Source organism: Zosterops lateralis (genome assembly GCF_965231275.1).
Source record: "Zosterops lateralis genome assembly, contig: HAP1_HAP1_SCAFFOLD_154, whole genome shotgun sequence".
In the NCBI taxonomy this organism is placed as follows: domain Eukaryota; kingdom Metazoa; phylum Chordata; class Aves; order Passeriformes; family Zosteropidae; genus Zosterops; species Zosterops lateralis.
In genome coordinates, this window is record NW_028154529.1 from 46,953 (window position 1) to 62,308 (window position 15,356).

Below are 15,356 nucleotides of genomic sequence, written 5' to 3' on the forward strand. Positions count from 1 at the left end.
ACAGCCGAAAGCTCCAGCTAGGACCCACAGTATTCCAAACTGGAGTGTCCCACAATGGGATATTTAGCCATAAAAGCAAGGTTTCATAGTTACCACTAGGTCACAGAACAATATTCACAGCACCAGTTGAAGAAAGGAAGCAGGATGCAGCTTCAGCATGTTATTTTTCTCTCTTACCTGGCTGGTTGGAAGACTTCACTCCCACTGTATTTGTGCTCTTGCCCTGTCCCAGCAGGCAAGAAGATGTATTAGTTGTTCCTGTTGGACGGATGTTCTCTCCTGAAAACTTCTCAGATGTCCTGGTTACTGCAGTAACAGGAAGGTGGGGCATCTGTAAGGTGACTGCAGGGGCATGGGCTTCAGGGGAAGAAGGTTCCGACATCTGAAAACAGGTCAGTTCACGAGTGACTTTTGCCTGACCTGAATAAAAAACGGGAGAGAGGCAGAAAATTTGCTTGCAGATTTGTAACAAAGTTACAAGCCAATGTCCAGGCAACATTTTACAAATCATTGGATTTAATCCCCTTTGAAACATTGTACCATCTATGTAGCAGAAACAACCCTAGTGCAAGTGATCCTAGCAGCTATCAAACTTACTCTACGTGAATCTCAGCAGGAACAATGTCTATAGATCATTAATATACTAGCATTTGCATTCAGTGAGCTTCTCTTCCTCTGCGCAGCCCTCGCTCCCAATCTCCTGCCCCTGTTAAGGAAGCAGCATTTTTGTTCTTTTCATGGTTTTTCGAAACACTGTATGACTCTCTAAACTGGAGATGGTTAAGTCCTTCCTCCGCTGACGGATGATGGAAGTGGAGGGGTGACTTGCAAGATGTTTTGGATGCAAGACTACAATGGCACCCAGCATAGCAGGCCTTATCACTCGTGTCTCAAGTTAATGCAGCAGTAATAGCCTCTAATTTATGAAACATTATAGCACATGCTTTACAGTAAAGCCAAAGTTTTAACATTAAACTCGAAATTATGAAATAAAGTGTCGGCGCCACAGGACAATATCCATCCTGAAACTACAGCAAATTCTAACCCTTCCCAAATGTGAGATTTGCTCTATGACTGACAAGATCGTGTACTTTACAGGCAGTGATGCTTCATTTCATGCCCTGTTCCTACCTGATGATGAAGATCGATGCCCATTTTCAATGATGGAAGAACTAAACACTCTTCTAAACTCAGGTTTCTGGTGGTCATCCAGGTCTACGCTCTGTCAGAACAGACAACAGACACGGCAACTAAATTTCAAACGGCAACAAAAGTGAGAAGAGTATCCAGAAACACCTGCCAAGAACAGATCTTCCTCATGCAAGTGACCTCAAAATAAGAAAGGAACAATTACCTAACCCCAGGAGCCAAGGCTGCATACAAAACATTGGCAATGCATAACTTAAATCAATCTTCACACACTTGTCCTTAACAGACCCCAAGCACCTAGGAGGTGTTATCTTTTATTAGATAAAGGTATCACCATCCACTGTGATGGTGATAAACAGAAGACCTTGTGTAACAGTGGAGAAATTGATTGAGATTGCCTGGAATACTGCTCTGCATTTTTTTTTCTATTTGCTGCAGAAAGAAATTACACTGTGAAAACATATTGTACAAGCATTACAAAGTAATTCCAGTCCTAGCACATTACATATTATATTATAATCTGTAACTTCTGTAAGGATAACTTTTTTTTCCTGGGAAAAGCATAAATTTTCCTCATAATGTCTGTCAATATAATTCCAGAAAAATCAGCCAGGAATTTTTTCATGGGTTTAGTGGGAAGTTGCCGTTTTGTTTTTTGGGTTTTGTTTGAGTTTTTTGGCTGGCTGGGCTGGGGGTTTTTGGGGGGTTGAAGCGGAACATTAAACCACGAGAAACTGCGCAATTTTTGGCTGCATAACTAAAGGAAGAAGAAAACTGCTTCACGGATGCATGATTACTGCAGTTAAGTTTCCAAGAAGCAGGAGCTACAATTAGTAGTGAGAAATTCTCCAACACGCAGTTCACAAAAAGTCTCATTGATTGTGTAGTTGCATCAACATGTTTTAAATTCTGGAAAAAACCCAACTATTTTGAAACTTTTGTATTTATCAAGAAAATGGTACTATGTGAGAATACATTCAGTTATCACTAGCTGCCAGGATTGAGAGAATTACAACAAATACTAGTTATAGAAACCATGCAGAGTCAGGACTTCGGAGCTTTTATTGCTGCATTTAGCGCAATTGAGATCCCAGTCAACAATTATTGCCCATATTCACAACTGAAATGTAAAGCATAGCTAATGCAGCTCCCTAGAATCTACCCATGGTATACAGTTAGAACCGTTTAGCCATTCATGTCAGCCATTATGACCTGAATGTGAAGAATGCCTGTGCAGGCTGTAAACATCAATCTACTTTTATAAGCTGGGGAGGTGTGGGTGAGTAAAATCGTCAAACGACATAGTCATTGCAAAGGTCACGCAGCATTCTACACACTGCACTGGCTTTCTAATGCAATGACAAGTCCTGCATTACCTTATTTCATGCAAACCCGACCGCTATGGTTTGGCTAACGGTGCCAAAAGATAAACTGATACCAGGCTGGAGGATGGGGAAGAAGGCCCACGTGCTGACAGAACAGTGGGATCAGATTCTGATGTGCATTTAGTGGTGTCAGGCTGAAGTACTTTCAAAATCCACTTTGGAGATGCCAAGATTCTGACAAACCCATGTGTTTAGCAACACTTCTATCAGGGGTGGTCACATAGATTATAAATAGCAGAGTGATAACTACATATATCTGTACTTCATAATAAAAAGCACTCATTTGTACAACTCATGTGACAACAACACGAAGAACTGGTCAAGTTGAAGAAAAGAAAGTGAACACTAATATTTCAGATGCCTTATCCAAGCCTGCTTGCAGAACTAATCTCTGTGTAGCTCAGATCTCCACGTAATGGATGATAAGACTTTCCATAGTTGTAGGGCTGCTGGAATTCCTTCTTTGCTGCAAAGAAGTATAAACTTTGGAGATCCATAACCGGAAGCTGCAATTATTGCAAGCCAGTGGCAAAAACTCAACACGTTCAGAAAAAGTAAGCGCCAGATCACAAGATTAGAAACAAAAGAAATATCACTTATTTCCTCGCTGAACCTCTAAGGTGCATGTCTGTTATGTCTTCAAGATTTTGTCCACAACAAGGTCAATTTCTAGAAGGATGACAGACACAAATGATACTACTCTCTCAAATGAGAGATTTCAGTCATTCAGTGTCTTTCATAAAACCACCAGCTACCACAAGGGTCACAATAAAAGTCATCGGCTCTAGAAATGCTGTTTATCTAGGAGAAGTACATCCACAGAAAGGTTTGGGTCAGAAGGGATAGTAAAGATCACCCTGTTTCAACCCCTTGCCACGCACAGGGATTCCACGCATCAGATTGGGTTGCTCGGGAGCCCATTCTGGCCTCAAACACTGACAGGGATGGGTCATCCACAACTTCCCTGGGCAACCTGTGCTTCACCACCCTCTGAATGAACAGTTTCTTCCTAACAACCAATCTAACCCACCCTCTTTCAGTTTAAAACCATTGCCCCTCGTCCTGTTGCTATCTGCCTGTACAAAAACAAGTCCCTCACCCCCCTTTTTGTAAGCCCCCTAAAGTACTCAAAGGTCGCAATGAAGTCTCCCTGAAGCCTTCTCTTCTCCAGGCTGAACAACTCCAGCTCTCTAAGCTTATCTTTGCTGGAAATACGTAGGTCATTATGTACACCTGAGTCACGTCTTATGCAGTTACTCACAGGCTGACTAACTGCTGGGTGCCATTGGGTCACCAGGGAGCCAATGGGAAATACTCGTTTAGACCTTCATAGGTGGTCATAGCCAGCTATCTCTCTCTCTCTGCAGCTTTGACCACTGCAGGCAGACTCTCTGCAGCCGTCTGTCCAACAGACAGAAACTTCTCTGACGGTTTTAAAACAGAACACCCTTAAAGTACTTTTAGTCCTCCCTCTTAACAAAGGCATCACACTCAATCACAAAAACTACGGAAATATCATAACTTGCAAAGCTCCTGCCAAAATGTAAAATCAGATCAAGAACAACAAAAAAGATATCAAAACTCTTCTTTTGTAAGTGCTCAGTAGCTCAGGTATGGCTCCACGATCCAGATTTTCAAAACTAACTCTTCAAATATCTCCTATTTTCCACCTTTGTGGAAGCAGCTCTCAAGATTCTGGTCTAGTTAAGAGAGCTGAATTGAAGGCTGGTATCAAACCAACAGGAAGACTCACCTCCAAATCAGAACAGCTAATGGCCATTTAAAATTCCACCTAAACCAGCTTTTAGACCACTGTATAACAGCTTTCGAGGACATCATAGCAGAAACTGCCCAGATTAAAATTAAATGGAGATTTGTGTCCTTACTTCTGAACTATGCTTGGAACTCCCTGGATTCATTTTTTCCCCCCCAGTTAAATTACCATGAAAAAATCTAGCAATATTAGAAAATAATGGTTCAGATACCAAAGATGCTCAGAATCTCCAGTATCTAATTAATGCTGCATCAACCACACAGTAAAAAGGAATTCAACTGATAAATCTTTTCGGGAGCAAAAGAGCTCGTCTTGGTTTGCTGCTATTTCCAGGTCAGTATTATTTGCTTCTCATATCTCACACTTACGTAGAAGTATTTACTAAGATAAAAGTATCATCAGTTTTACCATAGATATTCGTGTTTCTGAAAACATACACAGTGCCATTTATGTTATTCCATTTGAAATGTTTTGGTCATATAACCAGAAACTGGAATCAACTGAAGGAACAGTGTTCATTACAGAGAACGCAGGTGACTGGCACAGCAACCAAAGCTCGCTCTTTTGCCATTTGTGTGCAGCCACATCAGAACCTGACCCACAAATTCATGTTTTCACTGCACAAATTTGGTGTGTATAGCTGTAGCGGCACCTCCCATAGTTCTCAGTACTGAAATTCCCTTTTGGTCAGCTCTGCTAACTTGGGAACTTCTCCAACCTAAATTGTTGGGAGGGCACTGAATAACGATCAGCACCTAATTGATCTTCCCTGAACCCTCAAAGCAAAGCAGGAGGGTACTCACACAAACAAAAGCTCATACTGAGCTTTAACATGGACACGGATACCTAAAGCTGGACATTACCGTAACATTGACGCGAGATTCTCCATACTGGGAAGTATACTAGACCGTGAAATGGAACGGGGAACAACAATCCCTTGTCCCTTCCGTATCACCCAGCTTACACCTATTCCTTGCAATATAAGCAAGCGTGGATAGCTCCGCAGAACAGAAAGGAAGCAGTCTATAAATTGTATGGATGGTGTTTACCTTTTTCACATGGGGGGAAAAGTGGCAGTTTCTACAATGTATCAAACGGCAGCTTTACCTTTTACCCAGAGGTAGGAAGCCCAATGTCCGCATTCACGGGTCAGTAGGAATGAAGAGGGTAGGAATGCAATACAGACTCTGCTCATTCCCAATTCTAGTGAATTTAATTTCCAAGCTTTTACTTTTTAACCCCAAGTCTGCATAGACCGCAGACCAGTTTTTTAAGCTTCAACAGTCTTAAACCCCCCTCAAGACATGCTTAACCAAGAGGACCTAAACAAGCTGTCTAAACAAGCTGTCATCTGTGAAAGCCAAGTCTCTGGTACCCCGGTTTTATGTGCCCAAATCACAGCGTACTGCCCGGTAGTACTCTCCTGGCATCAAGGTTTGCACAGGAACTCTCAACTCTTCTCGCAGAGACAGACACTGAAAAAGGATTACATAAAACATCTCAGTACCAGATGAGCTTTCCACTAAGTGGTGTTTCTATGCGCCACACGTTACAACGTTCTGTTACACTGCAGGAAGTTTTATCACTGGGAGGAATGACTGACTACGTCTGTGCGAGTTTAGCTACCACTGACCCCGCGTCGCAGAAGAGGAACTCCGTGTCCTTAAACGTTACCCCGTGCCAACGCAGTCTGGCAACAGTCGTGAAGTATCCTCTTATGCATGCCCTTGGCCCTCCCTCCTGCCGTCTCCCAGGCCGCTTACTTGGCTCTGGCCAGCGACCGCTAGCTTGGCACGACTGGAGAATGTGTCGTCGGCCGAACCTTGCTCCGGCGAGCCGGGCCCCACGGCCGCCTCGTTCACCCAGTCCTGCGGCAGCCCCGCCGACCGGCCCAGGGCCTCCACCTGCCGAGACAGGCGCTCCAGCTGTACCCGCAGGCGCAGGTTCTCCTGCTGCAGCTCAGAGACAGCGTGTGCCAGGGGGCTGGCGAGGCGCAGCACCTCCTCCACCTGCCGGCCTACCCCCTGCTTGAACAGCTGGATGTCCACATGGATGTCCCGGACGGCGCCCCGCAGCATGTCCTCATAGCGTCCCAGGCCGTCACAGACGGTCTGAGCCTCCCGGCTGTTCAGATCCTCGATCTCGCCGGCCATGGTGTCCACGGGCCGCAGGCTACGCGGGCAAGGACGGAGGGGCTCGGGAGCGGCCAGCGGCGGAAGCCTGATCGTCTCCCCGCTCGCCGCCGCCTGTCCTTCTCTTCGAGAGCTCCCTGTGCCTCCTGGCGGCCCTGACCCGGCCCCCGGCGCCGCCGGGCACGGCCCGCTCTCCTGGGGCGCAGGAGGCACAGAAGCGGCGCGAGTGGCGCGGCTGCAAGGTCCGCCCCGCTCCGCGTTCACTCCTTCAGAGGGGGAGATGGAATTTGGGGAGGCAATGGTGGAACAAGCCGGGAGAAGGGGCGGGGCCACGGGCTCATTCACAGCTGCCCAGGGACTTTAGGGCCCGAGAGGGCCGGGCGCTGCGGGCTGCGGTGTGGGGCCGCGGGAGCGAGACGGCACGAAGCGGGCGCCAGCGCCGGGCTGGGTGAAGGAAGAAGTGGGAGATGTGGGTTGGAAAGGAATAGGAGAGAGACAGAACGAGGGGAGGAGCGGTTAGTACCAGAGCCTTCCCAAGTTGCTTGGTCGATGACCATGTGAAAGTATGCACAGGCTGTCTCTTTCGCGGGAACTCGGGGGCAAAAGTAAAAGAGAAAGGTCTTTGAGGGCATAGAGACAGAAATGCACGCACATACACCCTTAGACAAACCGCCAAGTTGCTGCCCATGAAAGCGCAGAAACTCATAACCGGCATGTTCACACTTAAACGTTTCCCATACTAGGCTGCAATTCGATGGGCATTAGTATTGAGCTGCCAAGTCGTCTGGCAGATCCAATCTGTGTGCATGCGGGAAGAGACACATTTCTGCCAAACTAGCCAGAGCCACGATGCAGAATGCTTTCAAGCATATTCTTTACTGCAGCACAAGACAAAAAAAAAGCCTCACAGAAAAAAGGAATCTGAGAAATACTTTAAAGACATTTGTGTCATCAAGTAGCCTATATCTGTCAGCCCTCTATGTCAAATAGCTACAACTTCTTTGGTAAAATTAAACAGTTGGCAATAGTAGTTCTCTTGCAGCAGCAAGTAGCTAAGCCTATAAACCTGGAATATGCAGGGAAAGTTGTAGTTCTGCCCTAGTCAGTATGGGTAAAACCCTAAAGCAATAATAACATAATTCAATTACCATTAGCTCACAGGCAATTTCTTAGCATATACAACCTTATCTAAAAATACATATATGTGTGTGTGTTTATTGATCTTGGCAGCTCATAGTCCTAATAGTGTAATTCTTTGGAAAATACTCTTCCTGGATGGTAAATATTTCCATTTTTACAATATTTTCAATTACTAAAGAAAACTTACACTTCATCACAGAATAACTATCTAGTAGAAAATTCAGCTTTCTGATAAAAGGTGTTTTGAAAAAAAGTTTCCAACCTATTCTCAGTTAGGTCTAGCAGAGCCAAGCAAATCAAATTTTGTTGCTTCTTATAGCTGACAGGCAACTTTTCTGTGTCTTTTTACTCATAGCAGGAATTATCGTAACATTGAGATCACGGTGGCAGAAGGCAACAGAGTGTGCACAAGGCACGTGTCCGCAGATGTACGTGCAATCGCATACATCCAAAGGCAGCAATAGGAGAAGCCATTCCCTGATTTGTGCAAGGTATTCAGCTCCTTTGGCCCTGCTCGCTCACCACAAGAAGGACTAACGATCTCCGTTATACCTAAGGATGCCAAGCCCTGTAAAGGGTAACATTTAAGAGACAACAGCCGCTGCCATGGCTGCAAACTTTGTTTTCTCAATACTGATCTCGGGTATCTGAGACCTGGTCATCCTCTCCTTAGCAATCACTATCCGATCGTGTGTCTGACAGCGTTCCACAGGCTGTTCCAATTCTTTCCAGATCAGAGTTCTAGCTTTTCATGGCATAAAGCAACCCGATACTCTGGGATAGCTCCAGCTTACACAAAACTGCCAGCCAAGGGGAAGGCCTCAGCAGTAGGACTTTTTTTGTCAGCACCTGTCTCAAAGCTCTCTACTGCAGAAGAAGTGGAAAAAAAATCTACAGTCACTTCACCCAGACCAGTTCCTTATTCACACCTCCTCCTTAGCACTTGCTTCACCAAGCACAGCATCTTACAATGTGGTTTATTATTTTGCACAGCACTCAGCTTACCCCATCTGGAAAGAGGTGATACCACTTGAAATTCTGAGACCGGGGCAGAGGGGGGCAAAAAGGAGAAGCAACTGCAAAACTTATGGGGATCTGGTGCGCTGTGAGAGTGATTCACAGGCTAAGTATCTCTCGAGCAAATCTATTATTAGGAGGATCAAAACCTACTATTGTATTAATTCACTTTTGGGTTTTGCATTTGAAAGGAGTAGGATTGCCCAACACTATGCTATGGGAAGGCAACAGCACCCCGGCATTGTCCAGCTGGGATATTGCTGCATGTTTTCATGGCTGGGTTGTTTACCCTGTGGAGTTGCCAAAAGACGTACAAAACTCCCGCCAAAGCGTCCCCACACCAGCTAACTACAGTTCTCATTCTAAGAAACAACATTACCAAGCATCTGGAGACATTCGGGAATGCCAAAAGACCAGTAGCAGGACGTTTTTCTCATTCCTCCAGTGTAATCTTCTGCTAGGTACCCCACTATTTCACTTTGCATTGTGTTACAGAGTTCATCAGGGCTATTTGACATTTATCGGGCCAGGGCTAGGTGATGGCTTTCCTGTCATGATAATGATCGTTGATGATCTCCTCAAGCACCCTTCCTAAATACTCCAACACATTCCTGTGTACCACGTAAAACTCCCACAGCTTGATAGAGGCCTGACCGGTATGTCTGTCTTTTCCTGACTGGGATTCACTTTTTCCTGAATGGTCTGTTTTTCCAACTTGTTATTCTTCCCACTTGCTACAATCTGTCCCACTCTCTTGTTCTATAGCAAACTAATTCCATTATGCCTCCTTTTAGGAGGGAGATCCCAAGCGTTAAAACATGTTTACAGTCTGTCACAAACCCATATAAAATTGATACTGTGCCAAACAGAGAGCAGCCAGCTTCCTTCCTTCAACAGGAGACCTGTAGCCCTTGGCTTCTGCTGTGGCATTTTGGCCCACGTAACACAGGTAACGTTCATCGTATGGCTGACCGGACATAGCAATTGACAATACAGTCAGACATTTGCCAAGGGCAGCCACGTAATGATCCCGGTACAGCTTCTAAAGGGTTGGGAAAAACTTCTACTGCAGATAGAACCCTGACCTTGCATTAAGCTTAACAGAAGGAATGATCTGAAGCTCCTAATGGAGGTAAATATGCACATGCTGGTAATTTAAAAGTTAACAGGGCAAATTTCAATCTCAGCTATAATATTATTATTAATGTGAAATTATTCTTTCAATTCATGCAGTTACTTGATATTTACTGTTATCGCCCTAAAATCAGAATGCAGGCCTTGGTCTTAATTTTGAAGAGTGCCCGTACCAAGTACCGGATTTTTTTTCCTCCCTTGTGTGCCAGAAAATAAACAACAAAGGAAGGTGATCTATATGTAGGCTTACAAGAACATTCACAAAAAGAGGCAGAGGAAAACACTTGTGTTTTGCTTCATCAAAAATATTTTATCCCAACTGTTATTCATTATCAGAGCAATGAACACAGATGTGGAGAGCAGCAGTGGGCTCAACGGTTTGGCTTCAACTCTTTTAATATAGAGCCAAGCTCATAATCAATTTCTTTGATGCATATACTTCTTATTGCAAGCGGAAGGGGCATCACTAAGTTCCTTAAGAAAGCAAAGACTTTTTTCCTGTCTTTATAGACAGGACAGAAACAGAGGCATTTCCTGAGTGCTGTAACTCACTAGTCTACAGCACCAAGTGGTTAAACTGCTGAGTAAGAACTCCGCTTCGTACAGTTCTCATCTGGCTTTCTAGCGCCAGGCCTAAGCTTTGCCTCTCCGCTGCTTCCCTGAGTGTCCCGACAGCCGAGGCAGTGCACCTAGCCAACTGCATCTCTCAGCACCTTAAGCTATGTCCGTAAGCAAAGAAATATTTAGGACTTCCCTGACAGATTGAAGCCAATACAACTTCCTCATACTTCAACCCTAAAATGAGAGAAAATATGGGGACCTTTCATAAGCTTCTGGTTCAAAACTTTCCCATGAACATCAGCATCAAATCCCTCCAGAATCCTCCTGCCACCATTCCTCACAACAGGTTTAGAAAGGTGGCATTTCCTTCCATAATTTGCACAATTACGGCAGTTCCTTTACCCGTATATCCTGTACTGCTTGGTACAGGTTGGAAGCTTTGCTGCAAAATAACTTTGCAAGTAATAATCAGAAGCATTGAGATGCACGGCAGAACAGGAGGCATTTGACAAGTGTTATCCTGAAACCTGTGGAATATACAAAGCCTAGGTTCTCACCCTACTGTATTCCTAATGAGCTTCTTTATGGCATAGACCAGCACTGGTCTGCCCACACCAACAGTGGGCAGTTTGTGTCATGGGTAACAGCGGTATGCCTCTTTCTACATGGGAGCTTGCTTTCCCGTTGTGTTATTCCCATTGACAAATCAGAAGCTGTGTCAATGGGAATAACCGGTAGTATTTAGTACCGGTAGTCTGGACCTGAAGCATACCTTTCTTTAGAGTATATGCAAAGTAAACTAGGCCCTCATTTGAGAGATCATTGAAGATTTGCTAACATTCAGAAAGCTCACAGGCAGTTAGAGCCTGGCTCACACGGCCAAGGAACACGCAACTTTGTTCCGATTTGTTCCGAAGGTTTTTAGCAGTCAACAGAAATAGCGCTCGGTAAAGGTCAGCAACTCATCTTTCTAGACCTAATAACAATAACGGGCCCAGCAAGGTTGTTCTGTGATGACACCCGTGGTGATTTATGACCTACAAGGGGCTGTCTTACACCAGGGGCACACAAAATGCGGTAATGCTGGTTGCAGCTTGGAGGGGTTAACAAAACCTGCGGCCGAGGGTAGCAAAGGCTTTTCTGCCTTCGCTAGCTAATGTTTCCGTGTGGCTTTTAATAGGTTCCTTCTCTCACAGAGAACTGAGAGCCATTGAAGCCAACGAGTTTAGCGAGAAAGTTGTGAAAAGACCAGGAAGCTCAGCTTTTGATTATGACTTGCAAGTACACTTTTATGGCCTACAGGCAGTTCTTTTTTCATGTGTATTTTGTTGGCAGAAAGGAGAGAAGATGACAAAACTGGTAACTTGTGGACTGAATACCTTGGTTGGGGGAAATACAGGGCAGAGTCGCATGCTGGAAGGACTGCCTTCTAATTTTGTGCCACAGATGGACAGATGGAAAATTACTCCTGACAGCTGAATGCAATGTGCATTCATTACATGCAGCTTCCCCTAGCAAGCATGACACTGTAGCATCAGGAGCAAAGACTGAGCTGAAGAATTACCTGCTATCAATCAAATTACAAAAGGGTGAGGGGCAAGAAAAAAGACAAAAAAAACCCTAACCAAACTCTCCTCTCGTCTGTGCCAGGCAGGCCCATTAATGGGACTAGAATCTATGAGAGGCTGAAATAAAGTGAGCAAACTCATCCTCTGCACTTCATCAGCACAGCTGAAGAACTGATATGCAAAGAAACAGAACTAAAGGAAGAACAGGAGCACTGACGGCCAGGATGATAAAAGGATAAACTTGCCAGCTGTCACCAGCTGTCTTCCTACAACCCAAGTAGCTGTCAGTGAATCCTCTCTGGACATAGCACATGCTCCACAGATAGCCTTGTCAGTCACGGTGTGCTTCTAAGGGTAAGCTTAGTCTCTGACCATGTAACAAATCTTTTAAGAAAGGCAGTAACTGGCTCCAAATGAAAATTCCCTCCAGAGTGGAGACTGTAACTAAATGTGCAATGCAGAAAAGCCACTGTGTGAAGGACCCTTTGCTCACATGACAAACTCAAGGAGGCCTCTCTTGTAGAAATCTGGCAGTCAAGATAGATACACTAAAGATACGCTGAAAAGGCTCTTGGAAAAACTGGATTTAATGGCCCCATCAAGACTGTCCAGTACCAAAATAGGCCACTGACAGCTTTGGCTCAAGACTCTTGTTCAGACCTCAGTGCTTCTATAAGTCACAAGCCATTTGAACCTCTGCAGAAAGCTTGTTCCCCTCTCCTGTGGAACCACACTTCAGGTAGCACTTCCTCTGCCCACTCCTGAGGCTATCTAGCCTGCCTGAAAAGAGTAATGGCTGATCCCAGAATTACAGAAGGCAGAGACTGGAAAGGACCCTTTTTCTTCCAACCAGAAAGTCCAAAGCCATCAAAGAACCATTAAGTGAACACCTGAGCAATTACCTGAGCAGCACCTGGAGATGAGAGACCAGGCACTCCTGACTTCCAAGAGCTCCCAGAGCTGCCTTGCTACTCACCTTTAGCCTTGGACAGCAAGACAATCCTAGAGACAGAAATCCAGGTTCCTGCTGCTTCTGGAACGAGGCACCAAACAACTCCTGGCTGCTGGTGCCTGAACACAGCAGCAAAACCAGGATGCTCTTCCTTGGGCAACACTCCAGCCTCTAGAAAGCCAGGAACACAGGACAACCCTGCCTCTCCACTGGGGCATATAGATCCAGCTCCACTGCCATATGGACATTTGAGACAGGAATCCATAACCCTCTGTGAAATCAAATCACAGCCCCAGATGTTTTCCTGCTCGTGTCCTTAGCCCGTCACTTACCTTTCATAGGCTTCTGCCAAGTGCTTGCAAATGCTTTGCTTCTATCCAAAAAGATTAATACCACCTTATTTCAAGGTTTCAAGAAGTCACATCAAGTCATCTGGGTCACGTGTTCCACATCAGATTCTCCTGTAGAAAAAAAAAAAAAATATTTTTCATTGCAGATCATTTCTTAAGCTCACAGGAACACCAGGATCTCACATATCCCCACAGAAATTCTCTCAATACCATTTGCTACTTCTCTCTCTACCAGGGCACCAACAAGTTCTGGGTCAGTTCTTGTTCCATGTTGGCCAGGGACCTTAAGAGATAAAAGAGGGCACTATTATTACTACTAATTACAGCCACAGGCTTTAAAATTTCCACAAATTACAAGCTTCTGGAAGCAGAAGCAGATATACCTCACCCTGCTGGAGCTGACTTGTCCATTCCCTGCTCTGCTCTCACAAACCCTTCAGCCTTGCTGCCAAACCCAGTGCTCATGTCCAGAGCACACATATCCAGAGCAGCCCCCAGTGCTTATTTTACATCCCCCCGAGCGTGGCCAAAGCCCCCCAAGTGCATAGGAACAACAAATCCTCACAGTGAACCAACAGCAGCACCAACAGGTTTAATCCATTCAGACAACAACTGATGCATTTCACTGCTGTGCACTGGCACTGCTCGGTGTGGGAGGGTCAACTGAGCTTCTGCACGTCCTGAAGGACAAAACATGAAAACAAAATTAATTCTTTCCACAAAACAAAAAGGCATAAAAATCATAAAAAAATATGCCCTAGAAATGCCCTCTTCATTTTGAAATTAGTGTCCTCGAACTTAAACAATCATTAAAAACAGAAAACACATGAGATGGACAAAAGCACCAGATAACGGACAAACCTTCAGGCTCACATCCTTCTGGAAAATGGTTTCTCCAAGTCTTTTCCCTCATTCCAAGCCCTTCTCCATCCTCAGGGATCACTGCACTCACCCCAAGGAGCTCACCAGGGAAAAGGAGCAAGTGGAGACTTGGTGGCTGCCCTGGGATCTCTCCTTGCACCACTCCAGGCAGTGACCAGTGACCGAGTGTTTTTCCAGTCCACAGTGGCAGGAGAATGGACACAGACACCAACAGGGAGAATGGCCTTATTTTACTATTAATGGGGAGGCAAAACAGAGGTAAAAGGACACATTTGGAAAAACAATGAGCTTATCACTCGCTTGGCTTTAACATTTCAGCAGGTCACAAATCACTGCAGGGACATTCAATCTCACGGGGAATACGATAAAATATGCTGCAAAGACAGGAACCTTGCACATGTTGATAGCAGCACATCAGCTACAGAGCATTCCAAACATTTGGAAGGAAAGGAACTGAAGTCTCCCAGCAGCAGCAAGTGCTGCTCGATCCCTTTAGGACAGAAGGTTACTCTAAGCCAGGACTAGAGAAAAACCCCACACATTCAAGGACCTTCCAGGGCTCCGTTCGTTTGCCCAAGCAATCCTGAGCTATATGGAAATGTGCATCTCCCTACTCAAAGCAGCAGAGAACCCCCAAGGAGAAGCTCAGCAGTGTCCCTCAGCACTGCTACCCAAGATCACCTACAGGGACTGAGGTCCAACACCAGGGACTCTGAGGCTTCCTCACCCTCCATAGCCACACAGCAGCTGGGAATCCCCTGTCACAGCCCAGCCCTGGAGAACTGGGAATTCCCACGAGTGTGTCCACCATCAGGCAAAGAGGCTCTGGCCATGCCGGGACAGGGCCCAGGTCACACAGTTGCGGGCAATGAACGGGCTCACGCAACTCCCACTGCAGGCACAGCTGGGCTCAGCCTCCTCCTGGATGTGCCCAAAGCCTGGCCAGGGCTTCAAGAGCCACGCAAGAGCTGCCTTCGGCACTGCATCTCCCAACGAGGCCACAGGACTGATCTCGGGGCCCTGTCCGGCCTCTGAACGCAGGAAGGTCAAGCCATGCTTCACTAATGAGCACTGACCTAGTCCAGAACACTAATGATCCTGGCTATTTCACTACTGAGGGGATGCAAACACAACATCTGGTTTAAACCTTTATCTCCAGGTCAACTTGAGCTCAGGGCCTGTTGTTCAGGCCTTGGCACTTCACAAGTTATGGCAAACTTGCAGATGCCCAATACCTTGAAAAGGAAAACTTAAACTAGCAGAAATAACTCACATTACTCAAAAGCTGCCTCCTCTTCTAATAAGTACCTCT

The 15,356-nt window shown here is 45.5% G+C and overlaps 1 protein-coding gene and 1 long non-coding RNA gene across 3 annotated transcripts; both read right to left on the minus strand.

Moving 5' to 3' along the window:
- Nucleotides 1–308: 308 nt before the first annotated feature.
- LOC310923639 (smoothelin-like protein 2) lies at nucleotides 309–6,938 on the minus strand. 2 transcript variants are annotated; one of them, XR_014592662.1, is made up of 3 exons: nucleotides 5,358–5,472; nucleotides 1,132–1,222; nucleotides 309–420 (listed from the first exon to the last, which is right to left on the minus strand). XR_014592662.1 is itself a non-coding variant. In XM_083885563.1 (3 exons), the coding sequence occupies exon 1, from the start codon at nucleotides 6,459–6,461 to the stop codon at nucleotides 6,024–6,026; it is 438 nt and encodes a 145-aa protein (XP_083741689.1). In that variant the 5' UTR covers nucleotides 6,462–6,938; the 3' UTR covers nucleotides 401–420; nucleotides 1,132–1,222; nucleotides 5,983–6,023. The 2 variants fall into 2 exon arrangements, 1 of the variants encoding a protein (XP_083741689.1); XM_083885563.1 differs by lacking the exon at nucleotides 5,358–5,472 and adding an exon at nucleotides 5,983–6,938 and having other exon boundaries at nucleotides 401–420.
- Nucleotides 6,939–12,857: 5,919 nt separating this feature from the next.
- LOC310923640 lies at nucleotides 12,858–14,132 on the minus strand. The gene is made up of 3 exons (XR_014592663.1): nucleotides 13,728–14,132; nucleotides 13,373–13,445; nucleotides 12,858–13,273 (listed from the first exon to the last, which is right to left on the minus strand). It is a non-coding gene; the product is annotated as an uncharacterized lncRNA (long non-coding RNA).
- Between the last annotated feature and the right edge of the window lie 1,224 nt (nucleotides 14,133–15,356).